At 39.0% G+C, this 23,162-nt stretch overlaps 1 protein-coding gene across 13 annotated transcripts in view; it reads right to left on the reverse strand.

The window, feature by feature from the left end:
- MAGI2 (membrane associated guanylate kinase, WW and PDZ domain containing 2) overlaps nucleotides 1-23,162 on the reverse strand; it is a 703,046-nt gene that overhangs the window by 39,684 nt on the left and 640,200 nt on the right. For all 13 annotated transcript variants that reach the window (XM_063396964.1, XM_063396963.1, XM_063396971.1 and 10 more), the window contains 5 exons: nucleotides 22,322-22,570; nucleotides 9,815-10,000; nucleotides 6,122-6,296; nucleotides 3,261-3,501; nucleotides 732-875 (listed from right to left, as the gene is read on the reverse strand). In XM_063396964.1, coding sequence (XP_063253034.1) covers nucleotides 732-875; nucleotides 3,261-3,501; nucleotides 6,122-6,296; nucleotides 9,815-10,000; nucleotides 22,322-22,570 — 995 coding nt within the window. The remainder of the gene's footprint in view (nucleotides 1-731; nucleotides 876-3,260; nucleotides 3,502-6,121; nucleotides 6,297-9,814; nucleotides 10,001-22,321; nucleotides 22,571-23,162) is intronic.

Raw genomic sequence — 23,162 nt, forward strand, 5'->3', positions numbered from 1 at the left:
GTAACAACCATGACATTTGTAAAATCTTTCTTACCACTGTACAGAACACAATTTTCATTGCCCATCTTTGAAATTAAATATTGGTTGAACATGACTGCACTAATTAGATACATAAACAAATTTTTATGTTGACTCTTGTAGTCTTGCCTATGTTCACAACTGGACAGATTAAATGTCTCTATTTTTGATTAGGTGATTTTTCCTATCTAGACAATGTGTTTACTTTTTTAAAATCATGCTCCCTACCAACAAGATTAAGATCAATAAACAAATTTAGCAAACACTACAAAGATGACTTGCCTAAATTAGTAAAATAATGCAGAAGAGGTCTTAGGTTTCAGTTATCTAATACATGTCATCTAGTTACCACTTTGCTTTTGTGATTAGAGACCCAAATGTTAATTCTGTTATTATTATTATCTAAGAAACATCAAACATTGTCTGAGATTTTTAATTTGCTTAGATAAGTGTGAAAATAATAATGATAAAAAATTATAACATGATAAAAGGTATTATCAGTCAGAAGTAATACATTTATTTGTGAAGAAACTACAGGTATCTACTACATGTATCAACTAATTTCTTGAACTCCTACAGAATGATTTTATTTTATGAGGTATTTGGCATTATTTCTTTAAAAGGTCAGAGGTGAAAAAAAAGTTTTCTCTATGGCTCCATCACCAAACATATCTGTATATTTTGAAAAAAATGTCACAATGCATTTTACTCACCCTCATCCTTCCATTTCTTATTGCTGGTCCATCTTCTGCTAACCTCAATACATACAAATCCATTTTGTACTCCCTTCCTCCTCGAATACTAAACCCAAATCCTTTGGCTCCTTTCTCCAAATCAACGGTGAAATAATCAAAGTCCTGTACAGACAAATACAAAATGAAAGACAATTAACTATATGGACATTGTGATATGCATTCAAGAAAACTTTAAAATAGATGTCTTCAAAATATATTGATCCACTTGATATAAGCAAAGGTCCATAGAAGGGTCCATGAGGGAAATTTCGATGTAGCTTCTGATCCATTATCAGCCAAGAGTGCAAGATCCATGGGAGCAGGAGAAAAAGAGCAAGCTTGGGTTGTGCAGTCTACTGATTAGAGATTAAACTGGAGATGCTGGGAAACAGCCAACCCAAGCTAAAAAGCTTTAGATGCTAAGAAGCATGTTATAAGGTATGCACATGGGGATAGAGATTTGCTATTTAGATAATGAAATGCACAGTATTTTCATAGGGTTTTCTGGATTCTGTTTAGGAATTACAGTGTTTTTTCTTGATGTGGTTTACATATCTGGTTTTGAAAATACGGATGTACAAACTACAATGGTTCTGGCATACACTGACCAGAAGTTTACAATTTAATACTTTTTGACCTCTGTTTTTCCTGCCTTTATGTAAGAAGAAAGGAAGATTTTTTCCTAAGTCTGAACTTTGAGCTAAATCCTCAGCCTTCAAAACTGTCAGTAAGTATCTGTCATCAGAGGAGTCATGTCCAAGGTACCATAACTCCATCTAATTCATCATCTCTTTGATTTTGTCAGATAGTCTTGATGTCAAAGAAACTAGTTGCATGGGCTAGTTTCTACTCCTCCAGACTATTACCAACAGAAATTTAGTTTTATCAGTCAGGATCTTCATTCCTTTATTTATTTATTCCTATTAGATAAAATCTTAATTTTCAAGGATGCTATAGAAGTGCAGTCTGACCTAAGTACACCTACAATAGTTTGATGAGTATATTCCAAGAATGAAAAAAATTCCTTTGCTGATGAAAAGGCTTTTTATGTTAGAATTTTTATTTCAACTCTCCAGTATCTTAAAAATGTCATTTATTTAACATTACAGTCACACAATTATAAATGTAATGTTCATTTACAGACCACACAGTTATACATTAATATTAATGATTTGGAAGTAATTTCCTCTACAGAGAAATAGCAGCTCAGAGTAAAACCCTTTAATGTGTCATTTCCTTCCGTGGTGGCATCTTCCTTACCAATATCCATGACCTGTCCCTACAGACCCTGCTGCCTTCACAGAATCACAGAATCATTAGGTTGGAAGAGACGTCCAGGATCATCAAGTCCAACCCAACCCTAACCTCAATTAAACCATGGCACCAAGTGCCATATCCAGTCTTAAACACACTGAGAGATGGAGAATCCACCACCTCCCCAGGTAGACCATTCCAATACTTTATCACTCTTTCCATAAAAAGCCTTTTCCTAATATCCAGACTATATGTCCCTTGGCACACCTTAAGACTGTGTCCTCTCATTCTGTCAGTTGGTGCCTGAAGAAGGAGACCAACCCCCACCTGACCACAGCCACCTTTCAGGGAGCTGTAGAGAGGATAAGGTCACCTCTGAGTCTCCTTTTCTCCAGGCTAAACACCCCCAGCTCCCTCAGCCGTTCCTCACAGGGTTTGTGCTCCCAGCCCCTCACCAGCCTCGTTGCCTCCTCTGGATGCACTCAAGGGTCTCAATGTCCTTCCTAAACTGAGGGGCCAGAGCTGGACACAGCACTCAATGTCCTTCCTGAACTGAGGGGACACAGCTGGACACGGCACTCGAGGTGTGGCCTCACCAGTGCTGAGTACAAGGGAAGAGTGACTTCCCTGCTCCTGCTGGACACACCATTCCTGATCCAGGCCAGGATGCCCTTGGCCTTCTTGGCCACCAGGGCACACTGCTGGCTCATGTTTAGTCAGTTACTGACCAGAACCCCCAGGTCCTTCTCTGCCTGGGCATTGTCCAGCCCCACCATCCCCAGCCTATACTGCTGCAGGGGGTTATTGTGGCCAAAATGCAGGATTCTGCCCTTGGACTTATTAAACTTCCTCCCATTGGACTCTGCCCATCCATCCAACTGTTCCAGGTCTCTCTGCAGAGCCCTCTTCCAACAGACTGACACACGCTCCTGGCTTAGCGTTGTCTGCAAAATTTACTAATGAAAGACTCAATACCCTCATCCTTGTTGCCAATAAAACTATTGAACAGAACTGGCCCCAGCACAGATCCCTGAGGGACACCACTGGTGCCTGGCCCCAGCTGGATGCAGCACCATCACCACCACTCTCTGGGCCCAGCCATGCAGGCGGTTCCTGACCCAGCACAGAGTGCTCCCGTCCAAGCCATGGGCTGCCAGCTGTTCCAGGAGTGTGCTGTGGGACACAGCGCTGAAATCCCAATAGACAACACGCACAGCCCTCCCTGCATCCCCTCCGTGCAGAGTGTGTCCGTACCTGGGGCTGCCTGTACTCGGACAGCGGGTACTGCCTGGTGTCGGGGGAGTGCTGCCTGTACTCCATCAGCGGCGGCTGCCGGTAGTCGAGTGGCGGCGGCTGCTGGTAGTCCATCACCGGCGGGTGCCGGTAGTCCAGCGGGGGCTGCCGGTAGTCCGTGGAGGATTGCCTGTAGTCTGTGAACGGGGGCTGCCGGATATCAGGCTTCACATCCTGCCTGGCTTTTACCTCTGACCTGTAGCTGAGGAAGGCACGACGGCTTCGTTTCAGAGAGCAGCAAACCACTGAGAATGTGCATTGCATGCAGCACTGAGGGGTGAAGCTGCCTGGCTGCAAAATTGCATGGAGCAAATTTTGCAAAACTCTCCAGGGTAACTAGTTGAGGCATCCAAAAACAGTGAGCACTTTTGAAACATGGGCATAAGCAATTTTCCCTCAGGTGGTACTACGCAATTTTCCAGCTTGGATCAGTGAGATCAGGAAGACTCAAAGGGACAGGAACAGAAAAAGCCTCTCGATTCCCACTTACCTTGCCTATTTTGAAAATGAAACTGCACGTGAAAACACCCACTATACTCACTACAAAATAATTCACTGAGTTTATAAAGTGCTTTTTTCCAAAATTAATATTTCTCTAGAATAAGTGGGATATCAGTGCAGTTTATATCCTCTTTCATTGACATAAAATATTATGGTGAGCTTCTCAAGTTAAAAAAGGATGAATTTTCTGTCTTAGCTGTTACCTTTTAAATGAAAGGTATTCTTTGATATAACATTTGTTAATACATTGTGTGTTATTTTTATTATACACTCCCTATGATGCTATCTGGCTAAAAACTATGTCAGTAAAATCATGTCAGTCGTTATGCACAGAAATAACACAAGGTGGAAAGAAAATAAATTTGGTTATGAGGAATTAATAAAAAGCAAAATATTGCTTTAGCTGGTAACTGGTTACTCGGAGATGGGTCCTAAAATTTGAAAGAAAATGTGACTTTCTGAGATACAGTGATTAGTTATTTACTTTATTCAGATGGGAATTGCCCTTGACACATGGAAATTAGCACATAATGGCACTTCAGGGTGATGTAAGGGACATTCCTTACGGCAAACTTTCCTACCTCAGCCATGTGGTGTGCTAAAGAAGCATAAAGAAAGTCCTGAACTCTTTTAGCAAAGTAATTCTGTAATGGTGGTTTGGCTAATATTTTAATATAAACGTTCACAGAGTGGATGTTCTTACACTCTTCCCTAGGTGCCAAAGGAAATATTTCTTTCCTATACAGGAAATAGACATTTCAAATTCTGCTTTAATAATGGACTGGAAGTTTTCAGTCAACCAAGTGACCATGTCTGTTCATGGACATATACAGATACAGAGACACATACAGACTGTAAAAGGGATTTTGAAATGTACTTATTGATTACAAAAATTACACTCTGAAAAAATGTTTTTTCATTGTTTTTGATTATGTTGATTTATATATAAAAAGGAAATATGAATCTAAATGTTTCAAATTGTCTGATATGTTTCAACACTTCATTTTTTAATTAATGTAGTTACAGAAGATTATGCCTAATCTTCCTACACAATAGTTTTAATAATCTGAATGTCTAACCAGACACAAAAACATCAGAACTACTTCCTTTTGACTTTTCTGAGAAGATTAAAATAGACTGCTGCCATGTGTTCTTTTAAAACCTGTACATAGCATCTATAATAAGACCTGCTTGCATACATGCAATCCTCTTTATTAAGATTATCAATATCATGATGCTGTAAAAAGAAGATAGACGACAAACAGGCTTACTGTGATACTGAGCCTTACTAATGTTGGAAGTAAAAAAACTAGTTAATATTCTTAAGAGTTTTAATCTCTTATTTTGGTAAAGAAACAATGTATGTGGCTATACAAACAAGCTGTAATTTCACTTATAAAATCTTGTGAAAAATAATACTATGTGAAGTAGCGATAGTTGACCTTTTTCTGAAGTAAGAGTAACCTTTAGGCAGGTTCCCAGTATATGGCCACAGCTGGATATCAGAAGATGTTTTAATTCACAGGTGGAGGCACTGTAATTTTTGCTGGGTTTGTAAATGGTGACATGAGGAATTAGAGCTTACACTTTTCAGTATAATTATTACAGAATTTCTTTCTAGAACTTAAATTAATATCGTTTGCTGGTCCCATCTGAAAATTCCCAATTTAACAGATATTTAATACTGACTTCCAACAGCACAGAATGACTTTTGTAAAAACTTTGTATTGAATTTTGTCAGAACCATACGTCTACCAAAAGGTGATCACTTTTGGAAAAAGTACTCAATGAAGTATAAGGCAAAATAATTTTCCTAGTATGACTAATGGAAAGGAAATAATTCTGGGCAAATGAAAGTATGACATCTGTTAAATGAGGAGAATTAGAGGGTGTAGTGTCTGAATCACAAGTGAACTCAAGTATTTTCACAAGAGAAAAGTTACAATCTGTAACCAGCATCACTTGGGGAAGAAGATCTTGATGATATGTGTTGGTTACTGAAGATTAGCATAAAGACAGTCAGTGTAATCAACCTTGTTTAATATGCTAAAAATATAATGCAAAGACTAAATAGTGCTGATTGGAGGTCACAGGAAGTTGTATCACCCCACAGCTTTTAATGAAGCTGGTCACAAAATTTCTATCTCCTACCATTCGATTTCCATTACAGACAAATTTGCTAATGTATATACATAAATTATACATGGGAAGTTGGCTGGTAAATGATACACCAGAGATTAAACACTCCATAAAAAATATCTTCCTGACTCCAGAGTAACACACGAGGAAAATAATAAAAGACCATTGAGAAAATGCAAAACCTGTTCTCGTGTCCCTGTGGCTGGAGGGGCTGTGGAGGCGGCGGCTGTGCCACGGGGCTGTGCTGGGCGACGGGGCTCTGCTGCGCCAGGGGGCTCTGCTGGGCCATGGGGCTGTGCTGCTGGGCCATGGGGCTCTGCTTCTCTGAGCTGGGGGCCGAGGCTGGGCTGTTCAGCTCTGCAGAATGGGGAGATGGAGATTAAAGACCTGTCACACCGCAGCGTTTAATAAAGGGCAAAGGTACACAATAATAATTTTTGGTCACGCGCTACCTCTGCAAATTTATGCTTTGTCGCTTTTACTCTCTCAGGTTATAATTAGATTTTAAGACATTTGAACCTAATGGCCTCCTTTTGATAGTCTGTGGGATCTGAAATCATGGTGACTTCTATAATTCTGGTTGACACCGTCATTATTTAAAACACAATTCAGTGAGGGAAATTGCTTCCATGTTTCACATATTCTTTTAAAGCATAAAAATACTGATCATAGAATGACAGAATGACAGAATCAGAGTCATAGAATAGCTTGGGTTGGAATGACATTTAAAGATTGTCTAGTCCAACACCCCTGCAATGAACAGAGTCATCTTCCACAAGACCAAGCTACTCAGAGCCCTGTCCAACCTGGCCTTGAATTTTGTCAGGAATTCCAGGATGAGGCGTCTACCACCTCTCTGGGCAACTTGTTCCAGTGTTCCATTACCCTCATCATAAAAAAAACCCCAAACCCTCTTGTTTTATATCTGAATATACCCCTTTTTAGTTCAAAACTGTAAGACCAGTTGGCCTATCACAACAGACCCTGCTAAAAAGTTGGTCCCCATATTTCTTATAAGTCCCCTTTAAGTACTGCAAGGTCAGAATAAGGTCTCCTTGGAGCCTTCTCTTCTCCAGGCTGAACAACACCAATTCTCTCAGCCTCTCCTCATAGGAGAGATGCTCCAGCTCTCTGATCATCTTCTTGACCCTCCTTTGGACTGCTTCCAACAGGTCCAGAGGACCCCACAGCAGGATTCAGAGCTCCAGGTCAGGTCTCATGAGAGTGGAGTAGAGAGGCAGAATCACCTTCCTCGACCTGCTCATCCATTGAACAGTCCCCTCATCAAATTCATCTCTCTCCAATTTAGAGAGAAGGGTGCTGTGGGGTACCGTGTCAAAGGCCTTACAGAGGTCCAGATAGGTGAGATCTAGAACTCCTCCCTTGTCCATTGCTGTCCACTGATGTAGTTACTCCATGGTAGAAGGCCACGAGGTTGGTCAGGCAGGATTTTGGTAAAGCAGTGCTGGCTGTCCTGAATCACCTCCCTGTCCTGCATGTGCCTTAGCACAGCTACAAGATATTTGAAGCTAAAACACTGGTGTCCTTACATTAGCTCCTGCTGTCTTTGAGCTCATCAAGAGTTTCCTGTCTTTTTAAATTTTTGAGGAGTGTGAACAGTAAAACAGCAAACCCAATCTCAATAAATTCGGACTAACCATTTAAACCGATGCTTTATTTCACTGTATTATGTCAAACAACTAAGGTTTCACATAGGAACAGTGCAGAAAAACAGAATCATTCTTTCCAAACAACACAAAATACAAAAAGACAGATTGACATAGAAGATATGGTTTTGTAACTCTGTTATAAATAAAAGATGCCAGTCTTCATTCAGGTTACCTGCTGGACTTTGGGGCATACACATTTGCTACTGAGCTCTCATCAAATATATTTCTTTGAACACCCTAGGACAGTCCAGCTCACTGTTTACCTATTAGGATGCATAAATGATAGAGGCTCTGCCCACAGGACAACAGAGCACTGCAGAAGCTCCTGCATTATCAGTAGCAAAGGTAAATATTATATTTTTTCTATTCCTCCTCCAACAGAAGGAGTGAGGCCAGTGTGGCATTGTGCAAAACAAACAAAATGGACACACATATGGCTGAGCATCCCTAACAGCAATAGCTGCACATGATATAGATCTTTCCTAGTTTTACATTTGAATCTAGTTTTAATATATTAAATCTAGTTTTAATATATTTTTTTTTAATTTTAACATGTGAGTTTTTCCCTATGGATGCATATTCTCTAGTTATCTAATTTATGCTCACAATTATTATAAAAATGTTATCTACTTTATTAAAAATATTTTCAATTTAGGATGAATTATCAAAAAAGCTTGTATATTTGCCCTTAAAACACTCTTTATGCAGGCATAAGTGGTACTTGTCTTTGTAATTACCATGCTTAAGGCTGTAATTGCCCATTTTGCATCTTTGAGTCTCTCGTATTGCAAGTTTTAGAGACAAAGATTGGAAATGTTGTCCTTCATTTCTACATTACTCTCATAACTATGGATGAACTGGTAAAATCATGGGCTGCTTCTAAAACTGCTTTGCATTTATATGGTACTTTTTATCTGAAAGTATATTACAGAGGTATTAGATTTTTTACCAATTTTTATAAGCTGGGAAGTTAATATCAGAAGGTGAATGAGGTGTTCCAGTGTCACACTGTCACACACAGAAACTATGCCTTGGACACAGATCATTTCTCACCACTAGCACCTCAGAACATCTTGTAGTACTACAACTCAGCTGTACATTTGCTTTCTTTCTAATTTAATGTATCCATCTCTAACACTGAACTATTAATGATGTTATTATCCCTGGATACCAGGGAGGCTTAAACAAACTTCATGGACTGTATGAAGCATCGCACTTGTTTTAGATGCTTGCAAAGCTGACCTCCAGTAATTACAAGGGTGCTAATTGATGTGAATTCTAAGTTTGTGTATGTTTGTGTTTTTTCCCTCACTGAATTTATTTAACAAGTAGATGAGTTCCCTCAGTTGCAGTCTATGACCAGTGTCAGACTATTTCCCTGTTCCACTGCTGGGTGCAGCAGCATAGAGTGAAGGTCATCTAACTGGACCATGGATCATTAAGTAATTCCATTACTTTCTGTGTGTCATTCCCAGCTCTACTGGTATTTGTTGCTGAGATACAAAAACATAGTCTCATTAATGTGGTAAAACTCATGCAGCAGTGCAGCACATTGTTAAACTAAAAAAAGCCCTGAAATCAACACCAAACCCCATGGAACCAACCTCAAAAGATCTTCACTGATTAGATGTGGAGTAATGACCAGAATAATGAGTCTATTCCCTTATCCTCACCCTAGAAACGAGATAATTCAGGGTTCAGTTCTTTCCTGCCTTGTGCATTTACAGTGATGTATCACTATATGATAGTGATGGAGAAAACTGCCAAATGTGAACCCTTCCTTCACATCACTTTTTGTCACATGTAGCTGAACATGCCTAGTGACAGCCATTGCAGCCTCTTGTGAACCACTTTGTCAAACTTTGGCTTGGCTTATAGCAAGATATAAGGGAACAAATTCAAAACTTGGCTGTCCTGTAGAGTGCTTTTCCATGTAGAAGACAATTCTTGCAAAAGACCTTAACATCCTCTTTCTCTCTCTCTGTCAGGTTTCTCCAGGGTTGCTTTAAATACCCCTTTCATAACTTGAAACCTTTTCAAGAATTCAGATCCTATCTGAGCTAGTTCCAAGCTTGTAATTCTGGTGTGCTGCACGTTACAGCGGAGGAAGGAGAACAAAAGCTGCTCTTTCAAGTGGTGACATAATTTAAGCTAATTGGAGGCTACTTAAAATTTTCTTCCTGTTTTTAAGGGCCATTGACTTACCCTCCTGAGGAATGATGCGAAGAGTTACACTGAGACCTGCATCTTTAATGAGCTTCACAATATCTGCATGAGGCATGTTAATGATAGACTGGCCATTCACAGCTAAGATCCGGTCTCCAACTTTAAGTTTTGCACAGCGATCCGCAGGGCTTCCATCAATTATCCGCCCTATTTTATGGGGTACAGCTAGACAAGAAACAATGGACACAGTTAACTTATGCTGAAACAAGTGGGGATATTCACAAACAAAAGAAAATGACCTCATTTTGAAAGAAAGTTCTATACGAATTAAAAAACAGCTAGTGTAAAAGCTTATAAGAATATAAATTCTTATGCAATATCATCTGTGGTAACACTGTACTGTGTTTTTTCACTAAAAATTCAGAATCCAGATGCATATATACACATGGCATATACATAAGAAGTCCAAAATAAGTTTATAATTCAGCTATTTTGCAAACCTGGCATGAAACAACCTAATAAGTAGATCAGAAAAACAATAAGGCATTAAAACAGGGAAAGGGGAAAAATTTACACAATAAATAGCAGTCATAAATTGTCTCCCACCTCCTGGTTTACAGAATTTCTTTATTTGTATGTTGCAATAGAGGCACCAAAAGCATTGTTTTCTTTATATACAAAAACTTGTTACTGAAAATGCCCGGGGTACATGAAATTGTTCTCCTCCTTTCAAATGTGTTTATTGATAAGTAGAAATAATGCTGAAGATTTATTGAGATGTGCACCTCTCTAATTAGATATTAATAATAAACAAATAGAATTGAATTGACAGCTATGAGTACATAGACATGTACTACATCAAAACATCTCAGCTCTCTTCTCAAAACATTACAGAACAAAGCTTCTCCTTTTGCTCTTCTCTGTGGTTCTTCATCTGTTTACTCCATCCATGCTCTTGTTCTGTGTCTTCCTTCATTTTTCATTGAATTTTCTAAATATTGTTTTGATTTTTTGACCAATGTTTCTCTCTGTTATCCTCTGGTTTTTAACTAAATTCATATGCTGTAGCTGAGCCTTTTTCCTAGGCTCCCCAAAGAGGATGCTATTTTTCTTTCTCCCAACTACTCATAAATATGCTTGTCCCAATTAAATTACTATATAGTCTATTAATATCCTAATGTTTGAGTATTCCTCTGCAGTCCCACATTTCAGTCCTGGAACACAGCACAAAGCAGCTCAGCCTCACTATCCACCTTTAAACTGGTATTTAAAACCAGTGTGGCTTTTTTTTTTTTTTTTTTTTTTTTTTCTTTTCCAAAAATAATATAACCTTAACAATTAATTACCTACAGAGAACTTGGAAAAATGAAAGAAAAGATTGTTCAAACACTTTTTGGGAAATATCTAGGCTATCAATGCTCATATAAACCAAAGCTCTAACAGGAGATGTGTTCAGAACACATTGCTGCAGAACAAATTTCTCAACACCCTGATAAACACTTACTGAAGGTTTTGGTGACTAACACAGACTGCACATCTGGTATAAAGTCACAATAGACATACATCAAAGTGACTTTTGTTTCTAGGATGGATGTAAGTGCTGTTTACAGTGTTAAAAATTAATTTTTGGAACACTGAAAATATGAGTGAGTACTCTGAAGTGCAAGCCATAATCAAACTGCATGCTTCTTTATCACTATGGTTCAGGCAAGAATATAAATGAAAACATGGCTTTAGCAATGCAGACATAACAAATGCACTTCAGAAATGTCTTGTTGCTTAGGAAATACCTAATTTATGTCACAATGTCTAAACATTTCTATGCTTTTAAATGTACTAAGTATCTATAGCCACACTTTCTACAAAAATTGTTTTTATTTTACCCTTAATGCACACATATAACTGCCATGCATATATATCAGTGAGCAAACAAATAAAAGAGTAACTCGACTCTTAAACAATTTTCATAAAATCAGTTCTTAAAGCATCACAAAAAATCACTTAAATTAATACTAAAATGTGCCTGTTTCTTGCATATTTAATAAAGGATCTGCCTGAAATTGTCATGTCTTTACTATATATTACTGGAGATCTGAAAATGAGACTGTCTTATGTAAAAAAGTAAGAAATTTGGTAGTAAAAAAGAAGGGGAAATATGATAGAGAATCCACAACTAAAATTTCTACACTTGCCATTTCAAACCCTAAAGATGTTTTTGGTAGCCTAAATATTTAAGTAGAGACATAATTTCAGTAGTAGGGGTGTGGGAGGGTGGAAAGTCCTATTAATTTGCCAGAAAAAAATTTTTTTGGACTTCTTGTACCTGACAAATGAATAGAGCAGATGTCTGCATGTTTGAGATGTCTGCTGAAATCAAAGCTGGAGGTGGGAGAGCCACGAGAGTCTAATTCAGATCCAAATCCTGAGAAAAGGAAAGGGAGGGAGAAAGAGGAGGAACTTGGTGTTCTTTTCTTCTTCCCTTTAAGCCTAATGGTCTTCACCTTCTTGATAAAGATACCCACTCTAAATGTGTTGGTATCCCTGAACTCCCTTCATTCTGTTGTGTTATGAAAGGATCAACAGTAGGTGACCGTAAGAACAAAGCCTGTGTCTGTCAAGGTACCTTTTCTACTCCACTTTGCTATTTGAGAATTAAATGCTTCCCTTCCGAGGTTGTATTGGTGCCATATGTTACCATTTGATCTTGCTGCAGAGTAGGGTGTGGGAAAATTTTGCAGAAGGAATCTGAATCTTTGTTGGATTCAAGGTTATCCTATTCTGCTCTACAGGGTTTTATGGGCAAATCTAGTGACTTACTAGAGGAACTCATGGCCACTCAGCAGAAACTGGTTTATGCACATTTCTAGATAATATGAGAAGTTTATCTCCTGGCTCCTTCTCTCCCAGTAATATTATCCTGAAGAGTTTCTGTTCTTTGCTTCTCTTCCCAGTGGAACTCTGCTTGAGAGCCCTCCTAAGCCACAATATCCCAGCTGCCATGCTCCCAAATGCTTCCTTGGGAAGGGAGGATTTATTCAGGGCTTTTTTAAAAAGCATGAATTTTTCTAAGGGGTGCAGCTTATCTGATGTGAAGGTTGTTCACAAAAAACCAACCATGTTAAAATATGTTAGAAAACTTTCAATTTTTAGAGAGAGCTTTTGGTGGTGAAATACTTAGAGATAAGAAGGAACTACTCATAGGGGATTAATCAGGTGAAAGCTAAGGAACAAAGGTAGAAATGAACTGTGAATTTCCATAATGGGGAATTTTTATTGTTCAGAATGGTCACATCTAAAACAACGGGGAAGAGCTGTGAACTGTCAGTAGGGAGTGGGTTGACTGAAGTGGCAGACGGGATCTCATGAAAAGAAATGCAAGATGATGTAAGTAAGGAAAAAATAACCCTGCCTAAGATTAAGCAGAGATGAGCACTAAATTAATTATTATCACTCAAGAGACCTTGAAATGTGTGCCTACTTCTCTAAAAACAAACTTATTAAAACAGTCAATGTGACACTAAGAGTTACAAAAAGAACAACAAGTGAAACAAACTGTTGCTAGTTACTACTTTGCACCTCAAGTCTGAGTATTGCTGATTGTTTCAGTATCCTCATCTCAAAAATCATAGCAATGAACTCACAAAGATTCAGAGAAGGGAAACATGGAAGTCAGAAGCAGAAAATAGCCTCTGCTCAAAGGAGTTGTCCATGAACTCACTGTCTACACCTTGCAAAAGAGAATTTGGGGCAACCTTCTGGAGAGGCAGAAGAATAAAAGGATTCAAAAAGGGATTAGACCAACCTACAGGGATGACCCATTGCTGATTAAATCAGAAAACCTTGGCTGTGAAAGCTGAGACAATACCTGGGAAAGGTCTTGTCTGCTGTAGGTGCTATCCTCTCTGCTGCTGGTCAGAGCAAAGGGACAGCAAGGAGCTATGTGGCTACTTTGTCTCTCCCAACATGGCAGGTCTCCTCTTGGAAAGAAACCTTCCATGTCTGGCATTTAATTAAGGTTTTGTTAACATATAGTACTTTTTTCCCTCCTGAAATTGCATGTAAGCAGAGCATTTAATGATGGAACCTTTTAAAGGAAGTCCCAGATCACCTGACTAGGGATGTTTCCTATCACCCTTAAAATTTTTAATAATCTATTCATGCCTCTTTTAACAATTAGCCACAAACTGTTCTCCAAACATATGTATATATTGAAGAGTGGCAGCATGTGCCTGGATGAGACTTGCAGAGAATCTGATCCACTCGTTTCAAAACACCGAGTTACCTGAGCAGCATTTAATAGCAGGAGGTTATACAGAAAGACTTGGACTTGTGGCTTTTTTTCTTCAAGAAACCCATTGATTTCGCTAAAAGTGAATGCAGAAAACAAGTTGCTCCTTGGCAGAACAATTCATTTATTGGTTCTCTCACACTACACAATGAGACTTCAAAGGAAAAATTACTGTAAACAAGGATTAATACATATTTTTTAACTGTTGAAAATATGGGACATTATTAAGCATGAATTTATATGTATGCAAACCACACAGCCTCTCAAAATAGACATAAAAGGTCTTTTTCTCCAGTACTATCAACTCATGCAAAATGTGATACTCAGCAGTGATATAGTTGGACTTCTACCTCAAGATAAAAGAAATCCTTTCAAGACAGAAAGCATAATCCTAGACCCAAAATAATCTAGCAGAAAGTAGCAACACTGCAGAAACCTTATCTAACAAAAAGTCTTACAAAGGAATGTAACTTTTCTGCAGTGTATTTTTCAAAATTTTGTGACTTGGGGAAGATTTGAATCCTGAGAGCACCAAAGTTTGTATGATATTTGAAGTCATTAATCTCTCCTCCTAAATCTCACTCAGATACTTAGAGCATTACAGCACAAACTGACCCAGAGTTGGCATGTAGCAGCTGAGGCTTTCCCAGAAGGTATTTAATTGTGCAATGATCATCTATTAGCTCATTAAAGAGCAATTAAATTAAAAAATTGAAAGACAAAATGATTCAAAGAAATCTTTGCATTTATAAAGTGGATAAGGTCTGCTTTCAGAAACTTACTGATAACCACAAATTTACATCTTCTCTGTATTAATATTTTTACTTGATACAAATCACCCACTTTTGCCCTCCATGATTCAAATTAATATCCTTATCACACCTGCATGTCACAGAACAGAGAACAGATTTTGTATCATCACACCTGAGTGTGCATACACTTGGGTCAGCTGTACACAAACCCAGAGCAGTTGCTGAACACAGATACTGCTTATAACCCCATACATCACAGAAACACAGAAAGGCTGGGGTTTGAAAGGACCTCTGGAGATCACACAGTTCAACCTCCTGCTAAAGCAGGTTCACTCAGAGCAAATAGCACAGCATTGAGTCACATGGATTTGAATATCTCCAAAGAAGGAGACTTCACCACCTTTCAGGGGGCCTGGTCCAGTGGGCAGCCACCACCAAAGGAAAGAATATTTTCAGAATGATCTTCCTGTGTTGCAGTTTGTTCTGAATGCTCAGTGTCTGGCTCTATTCTCCTGACACCCACCCTTAAGATATTTGTATGCAGTGATAGGAGCCCCTGTCAGCCACCTTTGCTCAAGCTCGAACAGGCCCAGCTCTCTCAGCCTTTCCTCTGAGATGTTCCTGTTCCCTACTCACCCCTTAGTGCTTCACTGGTTCCTCCCCATGGTTTCATGTCTTTCATGACTGAAGAGCCCAGAGCTGGACACAGCACTCCAGATGTGGCCTCACTAGGGCTGAGTAGAGGGACAGGATCACCTCCCTCCACCTGCTCTTGGTAATGTTCCCCAGGACACCACTGTCCTCCTTGGCCACAAGGACACAGTGCCAGCTCATGGACAGCTTGTTGTCCAGCAGGACCCCCACGTCCTTCTCCACAGAGCTGCTTTCCACAAGTCAGCCCCAGCCTGTGCTGGTGCCTGGGATCATTCCTCCCTTAATGCAGGACCTTGCATTTGCCAGTTCAAACCTCTTGAAGTTCCTCTCCCCCCACCTCTCCACACTGCCCAGGTTTGGTCAGCAGAGCTTTCAGGTATATCAGCCTCTCCTCCCAGTTTTGTAACATCAGCTAACTTGCTGAGGGTACACCCTGTCCTTTCACCCAGACCACTGATGAATAAGTTAAACAAAACTGATAGATCTATCAGCCTCTTGCTTTTTGAATATGAAAATAATTTCCCCTAATTTGAAAGACACTCAAGCTAAAAAAGTGGATTCTAAGAAAACATTACCATATATAAGGCTTTTATGATTTACATCAGTATTTTTTTTACACCTATGAAGTCCCTCTATGCATGACTGTCGAGACTAAGTTTTTTAGACAGAAACTTTCCAGTTTCCCCCCTCAGTATAGTAGCTAAATGTCAAAAAGTATCAGTTAAGGGGAAAATAATCAAACCTCTGCTTTATCTATTAAAACTCTCTGGCAGATAAATTCTCGCAATATTTTCTAATCTTAAGAGATATAGACAGTAAGCCAAGCAAATGAGCCTTCCTGAGCCAGCTGTCCTTTTCAATGTTATACAGTGATCAAATGAATATTTGTTATATTCTCAATTCTCTAAACATGCAAGAGTTTTCATTCAACTGGCAGGCTCCAGCAAATCAGATTTTAATTGGAAGAATATATTAAATATAAACACCTGTAATTTCATTGCTATGGAAAAATCTAAATTCTGGAAAACTTGAATATGGTGGACTTTCCATCAGGGCTAAAAAATATTTACCTGATATTGATAGAATATTTTATGTGACATTTACTTGAAAAATAGAAATCTGTGGCATGCTGCATACTTGCAGGTGAAAATAATCCCTTTTCTTTATAAGATTAATGAATCTATCAATGGAAACATCCCATTATGTGATGACATGGAGCATATTTGCTTGCAGAGCACAGGCAAATAAGTTAATCAGAAAGAGTGCACATACCTTAGAAAGCTGAAGATCTAAGAAAAATAAAAGAACTTATAGACTTTAGTTCACATTTCTAATGAAAGCAAAGTGAGCCCTGTGGAATCATTAGAAAAACCTTGGCTCCCTTGATGGGTTTGTGCTAAGAAAACTCACAGTGTTCATTCTTTGGAAACACATGAGCAGCACCTGTAGGCCCAAATGATGTATTCAGAAACAGAGAAGAGGACAGAAATCATCTAGAGAGGGGAGTAATGCAGATCCTCCATTATTTATCTCCAAAAAATATCAAACAGACAAGTCAGTATTTCATGCCTGCAAACTGCAGCAATGTGATTTGATGGTATTAAAAATCTCTTTGACCTCTTAAGGTTATTTCACTATGACTAATTGCTTATGTTGATTTGAAAAACTAAATCATATAGAAATTTCTTCTGGCTGCACGTTTTACTATCACTTAAACATACTCAGAAAGTGTGCTTTTGTAGCTGAAGAGGCAGAACAGCTCAAATCTGAATATCAAAGCTTCATGGAAATGAGAATCCAGATTCCTTGCCCACAAGTTGCAAATATCTTCCACAGGGGACGCACACTGTGGGTGAGTTTTCACTGCTGTGCTCCAAAAATGTCCTAGGTGGGGTAGACAGACATCCTATTTTCCAAAGCTCTGTATCCTTTAGAATTTGAAGATTGGTCACATAAAATGATGTCCCTAAGCACCATCTTAGCCAGGAAAAGCATAGGTGAAATTGCTGCACAAACAACTCAGATCACAAAGTCATCACTGATCTATAAACTGGTTTTTACCTCTAAACTGTAAGGAGTTCAAAGAAAGTCTGGGCTGAATGAGACTTATTCAGAATGCTGTTTTCTGCAGTCAGCAGAGGCTTATTTTGGATTTATGTTTTTTAGTTAAGACTGCATGTTTTGAGAAATGAAAGAAACTTCTTTCATTAGACTCTGTTTTATCATGTTTTCAAAATCCAGCAGGCACTGGCATATGCAGTGTAGGGGCAAATTAAATCTACAACTCCTCTTTTGCGAAGCAGGAGGAAGATCATAACAACTATGTACAGTCTTTATTTTTTGAAAATTGTTTATTGATTAGGCCTGTATTTTCAGTTTGTTTACACTTTATAACTGTGCCAATTGAAAGTACCTGCTACAGTAAAATTCCTGAAAATATTGCCAATTTTCCAATTTCATTGGAAGTTAAAAAGGTCTGTTTACAACACATGATTTCCCTCTAAAGAAATTATATTGTAAAGAGATTTACAGAAGATGGCAAGTATTTGTTCTAGATGAAGCTTCATCCCAAACACAAAAAGTAAAAGTGTCAGGAAGATATGAGTTAGGCCAGGACTACTCCCTAAAAGTTTACTCCCTAAAACTCTGGGACACATTCATGCAGAAATCTCATTCTGGCCACCTCCAGAAATCTGCAAGTGCTTTTCCACAGGCTGAAGATAGTGAAATTATCTTGATACCCTAAAAAACCTTCCCTAAATGTAATGCAAAGTATAGATTAATTATTTAAATTTAACTATTTTAGCTGTAATTTCTCATGTGTGGAGAAGGGATGAGAGCCACATTCCCCTTTAATGTTGGAACAGGATCTAGGGGAAGGCGCAATAATATATTTTAGAGGCAGTGGAAGCTAATCCTTTCGTTAGAAATAGGTCAGGAGCCTGGACAGGTGTATTTTCTTTTCCTAATCTCTCAGCACTCTAAGATCCTCTGCGTGCTGCACTAGGCAAAATGACTTGCTCCTGGATATACCACTCAAGCACAGCTCTTTATTTATCCATTTTATCTCCTTTTACTGATACAATTTTGAAGCATGGCTGACCTTTTCTATGCCCCTGCCTTGCCCTGTAAAATCTCTTCATTCAATCCTTGTCATTCATTTTCCACTCCTGATCTCCCCACATCAGAACTGTAGTTCAGTGCAAGATAATCCCCTGTGCTGGATTAGAGAACATCCCAAGCAATGCTTTGACAAAGGGGAAACAAAATTCCTACCACTACAGACACAGGAAAATAAGTGTGCCACAAGAACTGGATACTTAAGCAAGTACCAGTAAGGAAAAATCACATTCAGATCTAAAGGCTGGCTCCAAAGTACTCAATGTTAATTTATCAAAATGACAGCTATTACAGTGCTGCCCATCACAAAATGGGAAAAAATAGTGTGTTTCCTAATTACAGCTGTAGTCTGACTTCACTCTGTGTCTACATCAATTGTAAAAAAAAGCATTTAGTATTTTGAAAATTACTGCATGGCAAAGGCATGCCCAATAAATCAACAGTAACAACAAACCCCTTGCAAAACATATAGAAAGAAAAGCTGACCAAGACCTTAAACCTCCTGGAAAAATAGTTTAATCTCTAGTTCTGGGAGCTCCAGAGCCTTTCATGGCTCATTCTCAGATCAGAATGAGCATGAAGCACTCCTGAGAGGCTGAGTGGGAGCAGTGCAGCCCACACCTCAGCAGAGGGTGGAAAGGGATTTGAGACTCAGCTGGAGCACTGCTACTGTGACTTCATGGGATCATCCTACAGCTTCAGAGACAGAGAAACTCTCCTGGCAAACAGAAGGTCAGATTTAGTGCAACCCCTTCAGCTTCAGGCCAACTGCAAAGCAGCAAAATAATGAACCTGCAGCTCTGTAGCCAGCAGCAACCTTGCTGGAATGACTGCCTCAATTCAGCAGTGCTTGAAGCACACGCACCCAGTGACACAAAGTGCTTGCTCCTGTACTCAGCAAGAGCTGTTATAGTCTGTTGGATTGTAAACTATCAATCCTAAGTGTGATTTCAAGGACAAGGAAAATACTTTCAGTGCATAATTAATTGCCTTCCTGAGTAAAAGTGGTGATGATACTTATTCTTCCAAGACCTCAAGTCTTTTGTTTTTGCAAGAAAGTAGAGGAGGGAGTAGAGATATTGAAATAAACATTGTTAAATCAAAGGAACCCTTCTTCACTTTGCCCTGAGGATGCTCCCAGTGAGAGAACTTCCTGGGAGCTGCTCCTCCTAATAGTGTCTGGCACTCCATGATACTCCCCTATTTTGCCCATTTTGATTTTTTCAGAATTGCTTTGCAATTACAACATTAACATTTAACTGTGCATGCATGTCTGCATAACATCAGTCTGTTCCACTTGGGATCACAGGAGCTGGCAACAAGTGCACTGCCTCTGAAACAAGGGGCATTGGAACCAGAACACAACATTTCACCCAATTAACATATTGCTGCTATGAGGAGGAGTAACCATCAAGCTGTTAGCATGGTGCTGTGCAGATACACATTCTGATAGTTATGTATCTAAATATATTTTGGACATTGCTCTTCCTCTATCCATTTGATAGTTTCCTGCTGTTGGTATGCTTCCTACTCCTGATTGTGCATTTCAATAAAAGGATTTTGTGTTGTTTCAAGCTAAAAGGTACCTCAGGAGAGTTTCCCTGTTGTGTTTTCTACCAAAGGGCCCAAAAATTAGATGCTGTATTCTGAATAGATGTCAGTGAGTGCTGAGTAAAAGGGGATAATTCTCTCAATCTACTGGCTATGCACCTGTTAATAAAGCTCAAATTACTTCACCCAAATAAATATTAAGTAAAAAAATAACCTCTCTTACTCTAGAAACAGTCAATAATTTTTATATTGTTTTCATTGCTGATGACAGATGATGTAATAGTCAGGATATTTTTTTCTACTACAGTTTTCTAACAGAATTCATATAGAAAGGGTATTTTCTTCTCTTTTCTGTCACTGTCTACAGAAAATGTAATTTTTTGTTCACTGCTGTTTTTTGTAAACTTAGGATTTGGTACTTTTTGTGATCACTGAAATTCAATGTAGTTATTATTTGAATAAATTCTCTTGTCACTTCCACAGCAGGCTGTCATTTCTCTTTACTATTGGAGACGTTCAACAGAGTGTCAAAAATGACTACTTACATAGTTGCTTGTGAGAAAGAAAAGTACTGAAAGAACATGTTGGAGGGTAAGAGGCAAGGCAGGATCTTGAACCTGGGTCTGTAGTCTTCAAGAGACTATTCCAGTCACAGAAATTCTGTTTGCTTGAGCATTTTCTCTTTCTCTTGCTCTGCTTCTCCTGTTTCCCTCTCCATCTGCCCCAACCACAAATTCTCTTTATAAAATAATTTTCTTGAAGAAATCATGACTGACTTAACTGATTAACATGTATGTACCTCAATGGATTATTTTTTTTTCTTTTGTTCTCTTCTGCAAAGAACTTCCAGTTCTTTGGCTATTACATTCAGTAATGTGAAAACTCAGAGTCCTAAGAGGCTAATTAGCTATGGTTTTGTTACAATATTAATTCCAGGAATCATGAAGTTTTAAAATTCAGCTGAGGTAACATAAAAAGCAACTCTTAATAACTGCACAATCATGAAATACTGCAAAAAAGTTTTCTGAGATAACTTCCTATTGTGAGATAAGGTTTTCCCAGCACTCCCTTAGCTGCTTTTTATGTATGAAATTAGAAGAGTGATGTTTGGTCCTGTCATTGAAAATATGATTTTATTTTGTCAGGAACCAGTTTCAGGCAAAAGAACAGTTCCTTCAAAACATATTTTTCTGTAGGGAAAGCATTGTATTAGGCTCCAACTTGCAAAATTATAAATGTTCTCACTTCTCTTGGTTTTCCAGCTGTAGTTGGCATTATTTGGTGGGCCATGTGGATGTCTCTCAACATAAAGCCTTTTTTGCTTCCTTCTTCCACAGGGCTCATCTCTCATTGGGTTAAATATCATTGGAAAGCTCCAAAGGTGCCCCTGTGCCTCCAGCTGCCACTACCTGGGTTTGAGTCTTCTGTAGGTCTATGTCACATCTGTCTGACCTCTCCCTAGATGTACCCAGGACAGCTCAACTGGCACCTGATGTCTATATTAAAGCAATAAAATTGACCGACAGAAAAAATTATTTTTCTGAACAGAAAGTGAGCTATAATTATTAAGGGCAGTTCTTGCCACCTGAGTACCACTGAGTACAGAGAGACACACCTATCCCCTGTACTCAGCTGTAGTTTTTATGCTGTCTATACTCCACCCAGTTAAATCACTCTCTCTGCACCTGCATACAACAAGTTCTCCCAATTCCCAGTTGCTTCTGCAGTCCCATAATTGGACAGCTGTTGTCATAGGGTTTGCTGTGATCTAAGCTTTTTTTCAACTTGCTGAACTTCATCTTGATCTATCTAAAAAAAAAGTCTAAATCAGTTGCTTGGAGGAGAATAATTTATTCACATAACTCTACTTGTTACTTACAATAATGTCTCAGAGTATGTCTCTTTGAGACATAGTAACAGAGAAAATCTACTTTGTGGGTGAATCCTCTATTATTCTGATTGTCAAAGAAATGTGTGAAGCACAGAGCTTGAGAGGCCAGAATAACCTTTGGTTTTGTCCAAGACAAAACAGAAAAACAGTGCCCCTGAATAAACACTGAGAGTATCTTCAGTTTAAATCTCTGCAGTGATAAATTATTAGCAGACAGGTTTAAATTAACTTTTTCTTTTTTTAAATTTGGGGCAAATTTAGAGAAATACAGAAGAATGTGATTCACTTACTAATTGTGGAGCCAGACTCGGGCCTGTTGAGGGAGCTGATGATGACGAAGCCGAAGCCCTCGTTCTCCTTGCGGTGGATCACCACGTCGCTGGTCTGCAGGCTGTGCGAGGCGAAGCCCTCGGGCGGCGTCGCGTTGCTGCTGGAGGCAGCGTGGTTACTGTTGGCGTAGGTCGTGTAGTCACTTCTTGGAGAACTGTGGTGCGTAGACACTGAGCCTGGGCTTCTGCCATTCTCTGGGCAGGGTTCTCCTACAACACAGATCACACCAGTGTCACAGGCTGACTTGCTCGGTGGCTCTGTGACTTACAGTACATTTGCTAGCGCAACATGAATACAGCTGACTGTCTACAGACCAGACTACCCCAAGTATTAAACTAGGAGCTGTAATAGATGCAGAGCGACAGGAATCTACACAATTATGCAGAACATTCAAGGGCAATCAGATAAAGCAAGCATGAACGCTGACTGCTACGCTAGCTACAAGAGAGGAAAGAAAAGTAAGAACAGTGTCTATCTGGATTGCAAAAAACATTACCAAGTGCTACTCCCTTGTCTGCTGGTGGACCTGTCATCAAGAGGAAAATGTGACCATCTAATCCAATAAAAAATTATTTGTGTTTGGATTACAAGAATTTAAGCAAGGAGCTAACAGAGTAATTAGGATTAGCTGCATAATGTTCTTCTTACAAGTTGATTAGCATGTTCAAAAGATGTTCAAAGAGCAGAGTTTTTATACAATGAAAAATGATCACAAGTAGCTTTTCTGAGGGTGTCATGGCAGAAGCAGCGGTCATTAAAAGGTTTGGAGATGCTTTTGTTTGGCAAGTTCAAAAGGGCAGA

This window comes from Prinia subflava, chromosome 4 (assembly GCF_021018805.1).
Source record: "Prinia subflava isolate CZ2003 ecotype Zambia chromosome 4, Cam_Psub_1.2, whole genome shotgun sequence".
NCBI classification, from domain to species: domain Eukaryota; kingdom Metazoa; phylum Chordata; class Aves; order Passeriformes; family Cisticolidae; genus Prinia; species Prinia subflava.